Below are 17888 nucleotides of genomic sequence, written 5' to 3'. Positions count from 1 at the left end.
GGAGGCCTCTGCCGAGACCCTCTGCCGAGACCCGGGCAGAGCCGGGAGGCCTCTGCCAAGACCCGGGCAGAGCCGGGAGGCCTCTGCCGAGACCCGGGCAGAGCCGGGAGGCCTCTGCTGGGACCCCTGGACAGATCTGGGGAGGCCTTCTGCTCAGAAGTGATCATATTGGGCAGGGTGTCTGCTGAGAGGAGGCTGGAGCTGGGGAGGGCCTCTGCTGGGGGCATGAGTCACACCGAACCTAGCTAGAGATCCACTGTAAGGGGGTTGTGGATCAGTAGCTCTACAAGTCCTGCTAAGGGCAGTTGTGTCTGGATTGGATTCTTGGTTGCATCAGGCCTGGGTTCAAACTAAAGAGTGGCAGTCCAGTAAGAAGTACTGGAACTGGCCCTCCTTAGGTCTAGGGAAGAGGCCCAGACAGTGGATTGGGGAGGCCCGAGAGACTCAGGAGGTAAGCAGTGTCTGGAGGTGGAGAAGAGGGGGTAGGCATAAGTAGACATGGCTCTTTATTATGTCCAGAGCGAGGGTCCGGGAGAGCAGGCTCGCATCTCTTGAGTTCTGGAGAGCTCCACAGTCTCTGGCTGCCCCAGTTAGTGACGTAGACTTCACTGTGCTGGGCCCCATGGTTCTGGGTTCTCTTCTCACAGGTTGTTTTGTCTTACCCCCAACATCGCTTTGTGTGTTGTCTCTTGGAAGTTATAGGAAGCAGAGCCATTAACTGTGACCCATAGAGAACCTTGGAGGGTGACATGGTCTTTAGCCATGTCTGTTTTGTGATGTTTTGTTTTTGAGATAGTCTTGTTATGTAGCTCAGGCTGGAATGGAACTTGCCATCTTCCTACACCTTAGACCACTACACAAAGCCAGTAATGTGTCTTGAAGTCAATCTACTGTTATTTTTGTTTGTAGATTCTTGAGCTTCACACAGGAGTGACCATTAATGGAGTTCTAGTTTCTCTTGTAGACTTGCCTTACCTAGGTGCCTTGTGGTGTCCAAGGTGTGTCAGGTCTTCCAGCTAAACCCAGTTGTATTCTGCCTATTGGCTTGTTTCCCTCTTTTGAGAGAGTAGAGCCCTAACCAGCATTTAGGGCTGAAGAGTCAGCCTGGCCTCATGTGGTCATTTGTACATTGTTGGGGCAGAAAGGGAGTCAAATATGCTTTTATTCTGGAAATGCTGTAGTTATAGATTTTGAATGTGATTAAGTGAGAAAATCTAACCCTAATCCTTCTTCCTTTGGAGGTAACAATTGTGCTGATGTCTTGAAATAAAATGTTCCCTTGCATCTGTTAGAACAATGACAAGCATTCCCCAGATCAATTCATTTATTCCAAAACTGCCAGGCAGTTGTCTTGACTTTTCATGAAATTCATAGTACCCAGGACCCAGCCTCTGCTCCTGGGGAACGTAAGACACACTTCAATGGCCACATTGTGTGGGTGAGGCAGTACAGTGTGGTGGGGAGCCAGGAGGAGTAAGCGAGGTATCGTCTCAGGATGGGAGGAATTGGAGTGCACTCACTGGGGGCAGAAGATTATTGCTGGTGGGAGGCCATCCTAGTTGCACGAGTTTGAGTGGGCCACACGGGGTTGGGACATGTGGAGTAGCCACTGTCACGGTGACATGGGATTGACTTCCTTTGCACTGGAGCCAACTAGGAGGTAAAAATAACCTGCATAATTATGAGCCATAATTTCTTTTAGACTTAATGAGTTAGTTAACGCTTCTTTCTGAACTGAAGCGGGGTAGGCAGCCTATCGCAGGTATTTTACGAGGATGTGAGTGAGCTTCCCGGACGGCAGCAGGTTGTGGGGTTCAGGAGATCTCCAGTCACGACTGTAAGACAGACCCTTGAGGGTTTACATCTTCAGAATTCAGGAAGATGGTTCAGAGAATAAACCGGGTATTTTGTATATCTAAATTCAATGAATATTCTCTCAGTCTGCAAACTGCCTGTAACAATTCACATCAGATTTTGTCCCAAATGAGCTTATGATAGACCAGATTTTGCTATCAAATGGTTTTCATGAATTTACACCTAAAGTGGGACATGGGTCTGTTGGGCAAAACTTTGGAGCCAAGGTAGCTTTCTGACAATCTCAAATTTTGTTCTAAGTTTCATTGTTTTTATTTATTTTTTTTGGGGGGGGTCTGGTTGTGAGTCTGAACTCTGGGTCTGGGCTCTGTCCCTCAGCTCTTCAGCTCAAGGCTAGCACTCTACCACTTGAGCCACAGTGCCACTTCCGGCTTTTTTCTTTTTGCTTATGTGGTGCTGAGGAGTGGAACCCAGGGCCTCATGCATGCAAGGACAGCGCCACTTCCGGCTTTTTTCTTTTTGCTTATGTGGTGCTGAGGAATCGAACCCAGGGCCTCAGGCATGCAAGGCAAACACTCTACCACTGAGCCAACTTCCCAGCCCTGCTTTCTCATACTTCTGTTGACCATTTCTGTGAAAAGTTTTCTTCCCTGTTCTCTACTCCCTGGGTCATAGTAAAAGATTTAGAGGTAGCTATAACCCTAGCTACCCAGGAAGCAGAGATCTGGGATCATGGTTTGAAGCCAGCTTGAGCAGAAAAGTCTATGAGACTTTATCCCCAATTAATCAGCAAAATGCCGGCCTGGCATGGTTCAAAAGGTAGAGCACTAGTCATAAGCAAGAGAGCTGAGTGAGAGCACCAGACACTGAGTCAAGCCCTGTTACTAGCACACGTGAAAAGATTTAGAGATGTGGAGCCAAGGGGTTGTTTTTTGTCAAGGATGTCTCCACACCTAACTAGTGGGCCTTTGGCCACAGAGAGAGCCCCTTCCCACCTTTCTGACGGCCGGGCCAGGGCTGTGGAGAGCCACAGTTGCCAGCCTTCAGGTATGTGGTTCTTTACTAGCCACCCTGCTCACCCTGTGTCCGCGGCCGGGTACAGGGCCCTTCTTGCCTGCTTTACTTTACCATACATGTCTCCCATAAGCAGGGAGCCTCACCTACTGCTGGTAGAACCTGTTTCCCTTTTTCTTCAAGCTTTCCCACACTGAGAGGGGCCTGTTGGCCACATGAACTGTGGTAGAGTGGACATGGTCACTCCTCATAGCCTTCCTGCTATGTCTGCTTACCCCACTTACCTGCTTAGATCTGCCCTCTTCACAGCTTCCTCCCCCACCCTTTACCTTCTCATTGTTCCCACCTGCCTCTCTCTCATCTTTCTGCTCTGACAATGTTGAGACCTACAGCAGTTCAGGCATTGTGACCACAGCCTCTTAATGCTGTGTACATTTATTATTAAATGCAGAGTTGGGGACACTTATACTTACTTTGTTTTGTTTTGTTTTTTTGTTTGGTTTTTGTCGGTTGTGGGGCCTGAACTTTGGGGCCTGTGTGCTGTCCCTCAGCTCTTCAGCTCAAGGCTAGCGCTACTACTTGAGCCACAGTACCACTTCCATCTTTTTCTACTTATGTGGCGCTGAGGAATCGAACCCAGGGCCTCTTGCATGCAAGGTGAGCGCTTTACCACTGAGCCACCTTCCCAGCTCATATACTTAATTTTCTTTTAACAAGACACCTGCAGAAAAAACTTTCTGGCCACCCCAACATTGTCCAGTTCTGCTCTGCAGCATCCATAGGAAAAGAGGAATCAGACACTGGACAAGCTGAGTTCCTCCTGCTCACAGAGCTCTGCAAAGGTAAAGTGCTTTTGGGGTCTTGTTGCTTTCTGATATGTTCAGGCAATTGTGAAATATCCCTAGAGTCTTAAGACATTGGTCTGAACTGAAAGAACAGGTCAGTTATCCAGTGGTCTTCAAGCCATCTGAATTGTGTGTGTGTGTGTGTGTGTGTGTGTGTGGTTATCCAGTGGTCTTCAAGCCATCTGAATCGTGTGTGTGTGTGTGTGTGTGTGTGTGTGTGTGTGTGTGTGTACGAGTGCCACACTTGGCTCAGATTCTGAAGGAGAAGGATCTCATCACCACCTTTTCCTGAGACAGGACTGACTGGCCTGCAGTGGACCTTCCTTGAATGTGTGACCGGGAAGGAGAAATGCAGGTCACACACCCCTCATGGCTGTGTGCTATGCTCTTGGGCAGCCGGAAATAATGACCTCATTAAGGCCAGGTCCAAGAAGGAGGCAGGAAGGGTCCTTAGTCTGTTGGCAGGACCGGAAGCCCTGCTTGAGGGATTAGAGGCAATGCCTGAGGCAAGCCCCTCCCGCCCCCACCCCTTTCCAGCCCCCAAGCACTGCCTGTGTAGTGGGATGAGGTGGCGAGCTCTTCTCCCTTGGGCCCTGCCGCTGAGTGTCCACCAAGTACTGTGTCGGCTACACTTCGCTCTTAGCCTGGCATGCCCAGTGTGGGGGGACATGTTTCTCTGAATTACATGCCCTGGCACCAGCGACTGCTTGTGTCCACCTGGAGAGAGAAATGGGGGCAACAGGAGCGACTGAGGCTCAGAAAGAAAGCCTAGCTGTGTGAGAGCCACCTTTCGCCAGCCCGTGCCTCCTCCTCAGAGCCAGGAGAGCACTGTAGGTCATCCAAGGGGACGCAGCCCACTAGTGGGCAGAGGTGCAGGTGTGTGCAGAAGTGCATCTGCAGGTGAGACCTAGGCCCCGTGCCCAGTGCAGAGGACAGGGGCTGTGCAGATCAAGTGTGGGTTCTGTAGCCGCAGGAGCAGCATGTGGGTACCAACTGCTTCCTCCAGCTGGAGCCTTCGGGCCTCCTCAGCTTTCCCCTTGGGCCCCTCGCTCAGCCCCACCCAGGGCTGTGGCCAGAACCATTTCCCCTCAGAATGAGAGCAGAGCAGGCTGTGCCGTCGGCCTTGGGCTGAGGATGCACTGTTGGGTGGCAGTGGCACACTGACTTCTCACATTGACAACTTGTGCAGAGATGTATTTTTTATTAGTATTTCTTAGTTAATAAAAGTTTTTCACTTTGAACAAGGACTGACACATATGGAGTGATCTCAACCTTGAATTTTTTTTTTGGGGGGGTGGTCCGGTTGTGGGCCTGAACTCTGGGTCTTGGCGCTGTCCCTCAGCTCTTCAGCTCAAGGCTAGCGCTCTACCACCTGAGCCACAGCGCCACTTCTGGCTTTTTTTTTCTGCTTATGTGGTGCTGAGGAATCGAACCCAGGGCCTCATGCATGCGAGGCAAGCACTCTACCACTGAGCCACCTTCCCAGTCCTCAACCTTGAAATTTAAGTGCGTATTTTGATGTATTTTTATCAGCTTTTAATTTTGAGGTTTTAAACCATTGGGAAACTTAATGATTTCTATAGGTTCGCTAGTGTGTAACATTTTCTTGTAGTTGTTTTAGTTCATGACTGGACCTTCTTGATGGCGCTCACTGCCCAAGGGCAGGAGCCTTTTCTATGACAACTGCAGCTTCCTCTGTGACCCAAGAAAACCTTCACTCTTTGATGGTGGTTGTTGCACACTGTGTGTGCTCACCTGTCTCTAGTTGGTCCCCCCACCCCCAGCCAGGATCCATGAGAGCTCCTAGTTGTAGTCCGTTGTGCGGCCTCCTTCATGAGAGTCTTTCTCGTGACCCTCACTTTCTCTGCAGCTCTGGCATGGTGTCTGGAAATTGAGTTTGGGTGCTGTCCCGGCTATGCCTTTAACAGGCTGGGATACGACTCCTCTAGCTCAGGCCTCCGCCTCAGCTATCTCCTTCTTGGATGCTTGTTGTTACTATACTCACCTGATTACAAATAAGTACTTTTTTGGGGGGGGGTCCGGTCGTGGGGCCTGAACTTTGGGCCTGGGCGCTGTCCCTCAGCTCTTCAGCTCAAGGCTAGCACACTACCACTTGAGCCACAGCGCCACCTCCGGCTTTTTTTTTCTTCTGCTTATGTGGTGCTGAGGAATCGAACCCAGGGCCTTAAGCATACAAGGCAAGCACTCTACCACTGAGCCACCTTCCCGGCCCCTACAAATGAGTACTTATTGAAAAGGTAGAGACCACATTTATCGAAATGGGGTCTGAGTGTGTGTACTTTTCCTTCTCAGCAATGCTCCGTATTGTGGCTGGGCATGGTGGCACATGCCTCAGATCCAGGACTCAGGAGCTGTGGCAGGAGTTCACCTCACTAGTATATGAGACGTGGAGGAGAAGGTGCCCAGATTGGATTTAGTGCGTGGAGGCAGAGGAGTTCAGCCACTGCCTTGCTTTGCTCTCTTGAAAATTCCAATTTTGCTTTTTGGTGAGCCAAGTGCCAGGGTGCTTGTGGGTGTGCCCGCTGCACTGGCGAGGGCTTGCCTAGCTGCTAGGCATCTGAGAAGCGGGAGAGGTGAGAACCCTCCCATGGCCCGCGTCGGGCCCACTGGACGAGCCTCGGACGCCCGCGCCCTCTGTCAGCAGAGGGCGTGAGGTGTAGCTCGGCCACCCTCCACCTGGTGAGGGAAGAGAGAGTTATTTAGCTATTCCCGCTCAACTACATGTTAGAGTTTTTGTTTTTAAAGATAATCTCTTGGCTGGATGTGGTGGCTCACACGTGTAGTTCTAGTACTTAGAAAGCCGTGGCCGGAAGATCACAAGTTTGAGCCAGAGAGGGTGTTTTACAATTTGAGGCCAGCCTGGGCAAAAGTACCTTAGACCCTATCTTAGCCAGTGACACAGGCCTGTCCCATAGCTAGATGGAAAGCATGAATAGGAATATCGTGGTCCAAGCTCTTCTGGACAGAAAGCAAGACTCAGTTGGGAAAACGTTGAGGACAAAAAGGGCTAGAAGCATAGCTTAAGTAGTAAGTCACCTGCCTGTCAAGTGTAAGGCCCTGAATTCAAACCTCAGTACCACCAAAACAGGAAGAAGGAAGAAATTGCATCTATTTTCAGTGAGAATGCACACAGTCCAGTTACTCTGCATCCTGTCCTTCCCAAAAGTCAGGTCACCACCTCTACTCTGGGCCATTAGGCCCGGGCTGTCTCACGCAGGCCTGGCCAACTGTGAGGACCCTGTTCCTCCAGGGCCACTGAAGAAACCTGTGGGCAGCTGTGGCTGGGCCTGGGAAAGGTTTGACACAGCCGGATTTGAGGGCCAGCTTGGGATCACTGGGCTGGGGTAGCCAAGAGGGTTGCTCAGACACGTAGAATCTTCAGCCACTGTGGAAACCAACCTGCTGGTGCTGCTGTGTTCAGTCACCCAGGTGCCACCGGGCGTCCAAGAGAAGCTGCTCCACTCGGCTGAGGCCAGCCTCAAGGAGGGCAGGGGACGAGGGGTGCTTTAGGTAGGGTGGGAAGAGAAGGCCTGGGAGGAGGGTGCTAGCCAGGAGCTGCAGAAGGAAAGCATGGGACCTACCCAGGCTTTGGGTGGGAGTAGCAGGTTCTAAGATCACAAGGCAGGGTAGGAAGGAGGCTAAGGGTGACACCCCAGGGAGCAGGGAGGAGGTGAGGCTGTGGCTGTTGATGAGCAGGGTGCCACGGGGGCCAGTCTGTGGAGAGCAAGGTTCAGCAGCTTAGGATCTGCTGAGGAACGTAGGATCTCTGGAGCAAAGAAGGCTCAGGGGCCACCCAGCCTGGAGCTGCAGCTTGAATGTGGACCGCAAGGTAGGAGCTGACAGGGTGGACTTTGAGCTGCCTGTAGAGGCCGTGCAGGGTCCACAGCTGGCTAGCCATGTGTCCAGCCTGCACCTGGTGGTGTGATGCTGTGCCAGTCATAGCTGGCCTGAGGAGCCACAGCTAGGCACGATCCTCTAGCTCAAGTCTGCACACGTTGTTATAAGAGTATCATGTGCACAGACAGGCTCCTCCACTGGAAGTGGTGTGAGGACAACACGCAGACGTGCTTTTCTGGAGTCCTCCTCTCTGTAGCAGTAGGATGTCTGCTCTGTGGCTGTAGCCTGTTTTTCTCCTTTGGCCGTATGGCTTCTTGTGCTGCCCTGGGCTGCCTGTCTCACACTCCGAGCTTCCCAGAGTGGTTCAGGCTGGGCATCCACCTTGACTGTGGCCTCAGAAAAGGCTCAGCTGGACACCGGGGCTCTTGCCTGTAATCCTAGGTGTGGAGGATCTCGGTGTGAAGCCAGCCCAGGTAGGAAAGTCTTCAAGACTCCATCAGATAACCGGCAAAATGCCAGACCAGAGGCCTCAATCAAATGGTAAAGTGCCATTGCTGAGCAAGAAAGCCAGTGAGAGTTTGTGGCTCTGAGTGCAAACCCTGGCACTAGCACAAAAAAGACAAAAGTTACAAAGAGCCCAGGGGCGCAGCATAGCCCAGGGTGATTAAAGTCAATCATCTCTTTTAGGACAACTGGTGGAATTCCTAAAGAGAGTAGAGTCTAAAGGTCCTCTGTCCTGCGACACCATTTTGAAGATCTTCTACCAGACGTGCCGAGCCGTGCAGCACATGCACAGGCAGAAGCCGCCCATCATCCACCGAGACCTCAAGGTACCCTCACACCTCGCCCTGGCCTGCCTCCTGAGGCCGGACCGCTTCACCTGTGTCTTTCTTCACACTGCCCCCACTGCTTTGTCCTGTCACCCTGGGCTCTCGGGGTCCTATACTGGCCAGCATGGCTTTGGTCCTGGTCTGGGAGGGGGTGGGTGTCTCCCTGTGGCCCTGACCTTCTGACCTTGGAGGGGGCATCACACACATGCAGCACCCCCTGCAGGCTGTGTCACCAGTGGTCTCCTGGTGCTGGGATAACGTCGGCCCCTCCCACAGGTGTGCAGGAGCGGAGTAAAATCAGCCTGGTCAGGGAGGACAGTCGTGTGTGTTGTGATTTCACTTTTTCTGGTTGTTGATGAAATTGAATGCCATGATGTTTATATCTGTCAGAACCTTGTTCTTTAATTGACTTCCTTTTTTTTGATCGGTGTTGGGACTTGAACTCTGGGCCTGGGCGCTGTCCCTCAGCTCTTCAGCTCAAGGCGAGCGCTCTACTGCTTGAACCACAGCACCACTTCCAGTTTTCTGGTGGTTTATTGGAGATAAAAGTCTCATGACCTTTCCTGCCCGGGCTGGTTTTGAACCGAGATCCTCAGATCTCAGCCTCCTGAATAGCTAGGATGACAGGTGTGAGCCACTGGCGCCTGCCTAATTGACTTCCTTTTTGTCTTTTTTTTTAATTGGCTTGTGTATTTGATTCATTGAACTTAAGCAATAATGTAACAATCTCTTTAAAGATTTATGTGCTGTGGCTGGGAATGTGGCCTAGTGGTAGTTCCACATACACAGAAAAGGCCAGTAGTGGCTCAAGTGGTAGAGTGCTAGCCTTGAGCAAAAGAAGCTCAGGGACAGTGCCCAGTCCTTGAGTTCAAGCCTCAGGACTGGCAAAAAAAAAAAAAAAAGAAAGGAAAAAAAAAGATTGCATGTACTACGGAAATCTCCTGGATGCTGGGTCCGGGTGGCTCAGCTCACACTCAGGAGGCTGAGGTCTGAGGATTGTAGTTTGAAGCCAGCCCAGGCAGGAAAAATCTGTGACACTCATCACCAGTTAAATACCAGAAAACCAGAAGTGGAGGTGTGGCTCAAAGTAGTAGAATGTTAGCCTTGAGCAAAAAAGCTCAGGGATAGTACCCAGGCCCTGAGTTCAAACCCAATGACTGACAAAAAAAGAAGGAAAGAAGAAAGGACAGACATCTGGTTATGGCCTTATTTTCACTACTCTATTTATTTTTATTTTTTGCCGGTTGTGTGGCCTGGGCGCTGTCCCTCAGCTCTTCAGCTCAAGGCTAGTACTCTACCACTTGAGCCACAGCGCCACTTCCAGCTTTTTCTGCTTATGTGGTGCTGAGGAATCGAACCCTGGGCCTCATGCATGCTAGGCAAACACTTTACCACTGAGCCACCTTCCCAGTCCTCACTACTCTATTTTGCTTTATATTGTTTTTTGTTGTTGTTGTTGTTGGTCATGGGGCTTGACCTCGGGACCTGTGGCTGTCCCTCAGCTCTTCAGCTCAAGGCTAGCGCTCTACCACTTGAGCCACAGCACCACTTCCAGCTTTTTCTGCTTATGTGGTGCTGAGGAATCGAACCCTGGGCCTCATGTTTGCAAGGCAAGCACTCTACCACTGAGCCACCTTCCCAGCCCCTCTATTTTGCTTTAAAACAAAACAAATTCCAATATCCACAGTTTGTGCTAGACCTAACTCCTGACCAAGATTGTTTTTGCTGAAGAACACTGAAGCCATTTTTACTGCCAGATACTTGTACGTACATCTGAGAGGTTTCTTCCAGAATTGTAGCACCATTTGTTGTCAACAAAACGAACATTATTCCCGAGTGTCTGCTCAGGCAGTCTGCTGCTGACCTCCTCCAGTTTTCCCTGAAGTGGAGCAGCCCTCCCTGATGCCTTCAGGCCTTGGGCAGCCCAGATGCTCTCGTTTCCCCAGGTCCTCCCTCTTTGCTGAAGCTGTCCTTCCCTAATTAGGTGTTGTTCACGTTGAAGACTGGCTGTGATAGGAGGTGGGGTTAATGCTCCTTTCTCCACCTGGCCCCAAACTTGAGCCCACAGGCTACTTGTCCTCCTACCTCCTAGTCTGGCCTTTGTACGTGTAAGACCCTAGGTGCCAGGAGCTTGGCCTTGCATGCCCAGCTGGTGGTGTTCCTGAGGCCCACTCTCTTCTCTTGTTCATTCTACCTCCCCCATCCAGGTCTGGGTTCTAGAAGCTGGGGAATGTGCACTGTGCCTTACAGGTTTCTGCCTTGATGTTGACCTGTGGCTCCGCCTGACTTTCATTGTCCCCTGAATTCAAGATGCTTAAAAAAATCAGGATTTAAGCCAAGCACCAGTGGCTCACGCCTGTAATCCTAGCTACTCAGGAGGCTGAGATCTGAGGATCACACACAGTTCAAAAGCCAGCCTGGGCAGGAAAGTCTGTGAGACTCTTACCTCCAATAAACCACTAGAAAACCGGAAGTGGTGCTGTGGCTCAAGCGCTGGAGCGCTCACCTTGAGCTGAAGAGTTGAGGGACCCCATGACCAATTAAGAAAAAAAAAATCAGGGTTTGAAGTAACTACTTGGACAGATGCCCTGTCTCAAACACTAGTGAGGCCCAGAAAACCCCTGGGTTGTGCTCCATCCTGGGTAGCCTAAAAATGCTCCTAGGACCCAGCAGAGGTGCTTTTTTCTCTCCTCTTCCTCTGTACCTCACCTCCCTCTCTCCCTTCCTAGTAATTTCAGAAGGAAGGTTTTTCAAAGTTCGAATACCTCCCAGTATTCAGAAACCATGGTGCATCTGGTACTAAGGGGAAGATGGTCAGGGAGGAGGCTTAACTGGGGAATCAGGAATTTTCTGGTTCACATCTTTAAAGTGTGGTGGATTGTAGTGTGTGTGTGTGTGTGTGTGTGTGAAGAATAAAATGGGTGGAGAATCAGGTTGAGCTTGCCCTGGGTTTGGCATCCCTTGTCTCCCAGTAAGGCATCTTGACTGCTCCCTGGCATGTCTGCGGCCTCTCACCTTGTCAAGGCTCCATCCAGGCTTCCGTCCCTCGTCACTGCCTGCTGGGGCGTGGGCATAAGAATTTACATAGCGTAGCGTGTGCTACTGGCCACTCCAACTGCCTAGCTTCAGTGGTTACTTTGCTTTCCTTGACTTTGTGCTGTGTTCCTAAGGCAGTCTGTTTTCTCTGCTTGTGTGTGTCTTTTCTGTGTGGTAAAATGGTGAGAATCATCTCTCCAATGTGTCGCTCCATCTTTTAGAGTATCCACTGCAGTACTATACACTATCCTTTGAAGGACTGTAAATATCCATTGAAGGACTATAGAATATCCATTGTAGGGCTGGGTGCCGGTGGCTCACGCCTGTAATCCTAACTACTAAGGAGGCTGAGATCTGAGGATCATGCCAGCGAGGGCAGGAAAGTCCATGAGACTCTTATCTCCAATTAACCAACGGGAAACTGGAAGTGGTGCTGTGGCTCAAGTGGTAGAGTGCTCTCCTTGAGCTGAAGAGCTGAGGGACAGCGCCCAGGCCCAGAGTTCAAGCCCCACGATCGACCAAAAAAAAAAAAAAAGGAATATCCATTGAAAGACTATAGAATATCCATAGTAGGACCGTGGAATATACATTGAAGGACTGTGGAATACCCATAGTAGGACTGTGGAATGTACATTGAAGGACTATAGAATATAGAATACCCGTAGTAGGACTGTGGAATGTACATTGAAGGACTATAGAATATAGAATCCCGTAGTAGGACTGTGGAATGTACATTGAAGGACTATAGAATATAGAATACCCGTAGTAGGACTGTGGAATGTACATTGAAGGACTATAGAATATAGAATACCCGTAGTAGGACTGTGGAATGTACATTGAAGGACTATAGAATATCCATAGTAGGACTGTGGAATGTACATTGAAGGACTGTGACTGTCCTGTGGAAGAGTATCCTTTGTAGGCCTTTGTCTCACGGAGTTTCTTCCTGTGGCTGGTGTACACATATTTTCCTTCTCCTTATTTGCCATGGACTGTGCTGCCCCACACCCTGTCCTCCTGACCTGTGGAAGGGGTTCTCTGAAGTCAGAGGGTATGTTAGCAGCTCCTGGCTTGTACTGGCCTCTATTGGGAAACCCCACTCTGTTGAGTGTGCATGGATATGCATAGCACTTAATACGGTGTGGGGTGCCAGTAAGACTGTGCATTGGGATTGGATGTCATGTAATTTTATGTGTCTTTTATAGTCTTTCTTTGCCTCCCCCCACTATTATAACTATAAAAACCATTCCTGGTTTGTGAACTGTACAACTGGTGATGGCTAATGTTGGCTCTTGGGTCTTAAGTAGATGGCCTTGCCGTGGGGTGCTTGGGGCAGGTTCCACAGTTTTATAATGTTGTGCCTCACTGTAGGAGTAGTATAGTATAGTTCTCTGTTTATTTTGAATCTATTGAGTTCTGTTCTGTTCTGTTCTCTTCTGTTCCTGGTGCTTGAACTCAGGGTGCCTTGATCTGGTACTGTCCCTGAGCCTCTCTATGCTCAGGGCTAGCATTCTACCACTTGAGCCACAGCACTATTTTCCAGCTTTTTCTGAGTAGTTTTTGTTGGAGATGAGAGTCTCATCGATTTTCCTGCCTGGGCTGCCTTCCAACCATAATCCTCATATCTTAGCCTTCAAGTAGTTAGGATTACAGGCGTGAGCCACTGGTGCCCTGCTAGAATGCCTTTCTTAAACTTCTACAATTATCATTTTACAGTTTTATGCACAAGAATTTTTTTTTTTTTTTTTACCGTGGGCCTGCGCTGTCTCTCAGCTCTTCAGCTCAAGGTGAGCACTCTACCACTTGAGCCACAGCACCACTTCTGCTTTTCTGGTGGTTAATTGGAGATAAGAGTCTTGTAGACTTTCCTTACCGGGCTGGCTTTGAACTGCAATCCTCAGATCTTAGCCTCCTGAGTAGCTAGGGTTACAGGTGTGAGCCACTGGTGTCTGGCTGCACAAGAAGTCTTTTGTCCATCTTTTGTTAGATTTATTTCTCAGGTCATGATACATTTAATGCATTATAATAGCATATTGCAATTCTTTCCTATTCTGTCTTTTCTGCAGGCTCATTATGTTATGGACTAGGGTTATCTGGGGTGTGTGGGGGGGTGTGTGTGTACACATGTATGTGTGTACTTGTGTACATGTGCTGGGGCTTGAACTCAGAGCCTCACATTCTCGCTTGGCTTCTCAAGGCTGTGCTCCATCTTCTGAGCCACACTTCCACATCTGGCTTTTTGCTGGTTAGTTACAGATCTCATGAACTTTTCTGCCCTGGCTGGGTTTAGACTTGCATCTTCAGATCTCAGCCTCTGAGTAGCTAGGATTACAGGCGTGAGCCACCAGCGCCCGGCTTGTAATTTTAATTTCTAAAATGACTTACACATGTATTGTTTCTGATCAGAAATTAAGACATTGCCTGTCTTCTCTTGAGATCCCCCTGTGCTGGCCTCCCGTGAAGGCCCGGTTCCTCCTTTTCCTCCATAAGGTCTTCCATTGCCCAGGCCCTTTGTGGCCTGCAGAGCCTTAACCCTGTGCTATGGTGGGTACACCTTGGCAGTCAAGGTGCTGCAGGGCCTCTCAAATCCTTGGGGTGGTCCCTGCTGGACAGCAGCCTTCATTTCGGTGCAGAGTGGCTGCCTGCTATGGTGCTGGTCATGCCTGGTATTGCTGGGTGATTTTACTGAACCTGCTCATAGTACTGTCTTTTGGACTCATATTAGGAACTCGGGTCATAAGGATTGTCTTTTGGAATTTTGCAGGTTGAAAACTTGCTGCTTAGCAACCAGGGAACCATTAAGCTGTGTGACTTTGGCAGCGCCACGACCATTTCACACTGCCCGGACTACAGCTGGAGCGCCCAGAAGCGAGCAATGGTGGAGGAGGAGGTGAGGTGTGGCGCTGAAGCCCGCGCCCCGCGGAAGCCCGCGCCCTGCGGAAGCCCGCGCCCTGTGGAAGCCACGTTTGCTCCCTTTTCCTTTTCTCTTGTGTACCTTTTGTCCCCTGCGCTTCTTTGGGCACATGTGTAAGTGTGCTCCAGTCAACCAGACTGAGCTGACTACCTCGCCAAGCGTCGGGACCCTTTTTTGCTGCCCTCTGTCTTCACTAGTCTGTGGCTACAGACATGTCACTAGAGGCAGGATTCATTTTATCTCCCCCTCCTTGGGCCAGACCTGGCTCTGAATGCCTTAATCCTGTTTTATTTCTAGGATTAAAAAAACATAGTTGCTGAAAAGTACACATAACATTTCCCATTGTAACTGTTGTAAGCATGCGGCTCACCGCAGTGAGCACATTTCATAGTGCGTGTAGCCGTGACCATGTTCATCTTCAGAACCAGTCCATTGTTCCAAATGTGGGAATGTATTTCTGAGAATTACTTAGAGCCATGCTTGCTGGGAGCCATGGTTGCTCTGTCTAGATGGCTCCTGTCCCTGCAGGAAGGTGTGCAAGGTGTGTTGATGAGACTGGCTAGCAGGCCTTGTGGATCATACAGAAAGTGAAGAGCAGAGGACAGTGCAGGATGCTGGGCAGAGAGCTCCTGGGTGGGTGGAGGAGGAGCTGCCTGCTGAAAGATGCCACTGGCAGGACGCTGCCCGTGCTGCTGAGTGGAGCTCTTCAAGGCCAGACTCCCTTCACAGGGTGACGGATGTGTCTGGGCCCCGTGCTGTGGCCGCGCGCTGGTGTGCTGCCTGCGAGGAGAACTTGTGTTTATTCTCTCACAAGAACAGGCTTTATTAGAGGCGTTCGGGGCTTCTTGGGGGTTAGCCATCAGTTCACAGCCAAGCTTCTTAGATCAGTTGTTTTTTGTTTGTTCTGTTTTGGGCAGTCTGGGGTTTGAACTCTGTGCCTCACATTTCCTAGGCAGTTGCTTTTCCATTCAACCATGCCTCCAGCCCCCTCCTGAGTCGGTTGTAAACCCGTGAGTCCTCTCCTCAGGTCAGAGGGTACGCCCAGAGCACTCCATGTGGAGCCTCACTTCTACCTGCTGCTCAAGCTGGTTGGCAGAGCTTGAAGCTCAAGAAGGCTGGCTGGAGCTTAGGAAGCAGGTTTGCCTTCCCTAGTCAGCACCCTATCCTGCCTAACAGTGTGTGCGATTCCGTGCCAGTGGACTCACAGAGTCGTCTAGATCATCCAATCAGGCACCTCTGTTCAGTCATTGTTCCCCAAGTCCAGCCCTCCTGTCCTTCCCCCCCGCCCCCCAGCTTCTGATGCAGCCTGCCGCAGTGACAATGGCTCCTCCCTCACTGGCTGTGCTGCCCGCCTCCTGAGCCCTTGCACCTGCTCATCTGTGTGTTATTCGTAAGAGGAAACAGGTGCCGTTTTCTCCATAGTCACATAGGACAAAAATGTTCCAAATTAGCTTGCGAGATTCTGAGTGGTTTTGTTCTCACTTCTCCCAACTGCTGTTGTTTGTTGCTGTTTTTCCCCCTGAAACTCACATTGGTGATTCGAGTCTGGTTTTGCTTGTTTTCCACTTGTTGGCCTCTCCTGGTTTTCTGTAGCCTCCTGTCTGCACCCTGAGTTAAGTACCTGTGGCCTGGGCTGTTGTCAGCATGTTGCAGTCACTGGCAGAGCTGTCCCGTGAAGTGTTACTTTGTGTCAGAGATTAGCCTTTAGAGACGTAAGGGTAAGTGGCGTAAGGTTTTTAGTGGAAGTATCTCTCACACATGGTAGCACATGGTCGTAAGTGCACAGCTCAGTGTTCCCGTGGCTGAACGCAGAGGGGCCTAGGCCCCGCTGTCCTGCTCAGTGCCCCTGGCCAGCTAACGTGCCTGCACTAGCTCTTGACTACTCTTCATCTCTGTCTCCTGAAGTCCTGCTTGTGCACACAAGCCCTAGTTGGCACTGCATCTTGAACAAACCTGTCTAGCTAGCCCACTGTGCTGTCTTCAGGGAGGCCTCTCAGATTACGGTCCACCTGTGTTTTCATTTGCTTGTGTCTCACACGCTGAAGAAGTCCCTGACTGCCTGGGCATGTTGACGCAGTGTCTTTATGAGTGCAGTCTTGGGCTGGAGTAGTGTTCACCATACCATGCATTGTCCGCTGTGCATTTACTATGTAGGTATTGTGTGATATTTGTGCTGTGTAGATCTCTTGGTTTGGGGGTGTTTTTTTTGGGGGGTGTGTATGTGTGTGTATGTTTTTCTCTTTTTCTTGATGGTATTGGACACCAACGACTGTGTACTTGTTAGGTAGACACTCTGATCCATGTCCCTAGCCCTTTTTGCTTTAATATTTTTCAGATAGGGTCTTGCATTATTCCCAGGCTGGTCTCGATGGTGGTCTTCCTGCTTAACTGAGATAATAGGCACACACCACCATGCCCCACTTTTTATTGGCTGGATCCCAAAATGTATGCTCAAGTGGCCTCAAACCCCAATCTTCCCAATTTCCTCCTTCTGAGTATGTGTCTGCCTTTTAAAATCTGGCCAACCAGTACTCCTGGTATTTTGTCTGTTCCAGATTATGTGACAGACTTGTGCCCATGAATTCATTTGAAAGCTTTTGTTAGCTCCCTAGGCATTAGCCTTCACATGAACTGGCCTATTGTGCACTTTGGGGTAGGTTTCTTGTGTTGAGTGCAACATGCCTCTGAGCAGGTCAATACCTGGGTGTGGCTGTTTTTAGGGGCTCTGTGCGAGAAACCACAGTGGCAGTATGTAGGTACTTGTGTGGCTTGAGACCCTTCCGAGGCACAGTGCGGGGACAGGGTACTGTCAGCCTGCGGCAGAGTTGAAAGGTTTAGGGCATCAGTATGAAAGTGTAACCTGACCTTTACACATTTGTGCTTTTCTTCAGATCACAAGAAACACCACACCCATGTACAGAACGCCAGAAATCGTAGACCTGTATTCCAATTTCCCCATCGGCGAGAAGCAGGATATCTGGGTGAGGCCCTAGTGACTCTCCTGGAGGTGCCTGGTCAGGAGCGGAGGCCTGTGCACAACCCAGAGGCCACCTGCCCCAACTGTCCAGAGCCCTCACAGCCCCACCACCCCTTTCCCTACCCATTCCTTTTTCTTCTGTCTTCATTTTCCGAAGCATCATCGGTGACTGCTTCTAGCTGAGGTGAATTGACAGAGAAGTTGGGGTGTCTGTATCTGTCCTGGCAGTGAGGTTCTGCACCTTTGTACCTGGCCCCCAGCTCCAGACCCAAGGACGTCTCTGCCATGGCTGGCTGATTCCTGGAACCCTCTGCTCCTTTGCTCTGTCCCCGTCTGCTCTGCCCTCACTCAGACCTGTGTGACCTCAGGAGCAGTCCATTCTACAGAGAGTGCCCCTAAGGCGTCTTCGTTCAAGTTAGTGCTGACTGTCTGCGGAGACAGCGTCAGACTCACGGGGCAAGGCTCCTTCCTGACCTGCCCCTCGAAGTGCTGGTCTCAGTCCCCGCAGTGGACTCTGCCTGTCTAAGGTGCTGGTCTCAGTCCCTGGCAGTGGACTCTGCCTGTCTAAGGTGCTGGTCTCAGTCCCTGGCAGTGGACTC

At 50.5% G+C, this 17888-nt stretch overlaps 1 protein-coding gene across 2 annotated transcripts in view; it reads left to right on the top strand.

Moving 5' to 3' along the window:
* The first annotated feature begins 3561 nt into the window (after window positions 1-3561).
* Gak (cyclin G associated kinase) overlaps window positions 3562-17888 on the top strand; it is a 46741-nt gene continuing 32414 nt past the window's right edge. The window contains exons 1-4 of one of the 2 annotated variants that reach the window (XM_013023943.1): window positions 3562-3671; window positions 8220-8362; window positions 14163-14288; window positions 17204-17293. In XM_013023943.1, coding sequence (XP_012879397.1) covers window positions 8321-8362; window positions 14163-14288; window positions 17204-17293 — 258 coding nt within the window. In that variant the 5' untranslated portion in view covers window positions 3562-3671; window positions 8220-8320. Of the gene's footprint in view, window positions 3672-8219; window positions 8363-14162; window positions 14289-17203; window positions 17294-17888 lie in introns of those variants that run through there. The other variant, XM_013023942.1, reaches the window with a different exon arrangement.

This window comes from Dipodomys ordii, unplaced genomic scaffold (genome assembly GCF_000151885.1).
Source record: "Dipodomys ordii isolate 6190 unplaced genomic scaffold, Dord_2.0 Scaffold71, whole genome shotgun sequence".
Taxonomy (NCBI): domain Eukaryota; kingdom Metazoa; phylum Chordata; class Mammalia; order Rodentia; family Heteromyidae; genus Dipodomys; species Dipodomys ordii.
Note: the sequence above shows the minus strand (reverse complement) of the source record. Positions and strands in the feature narration are given on the sequence as shown.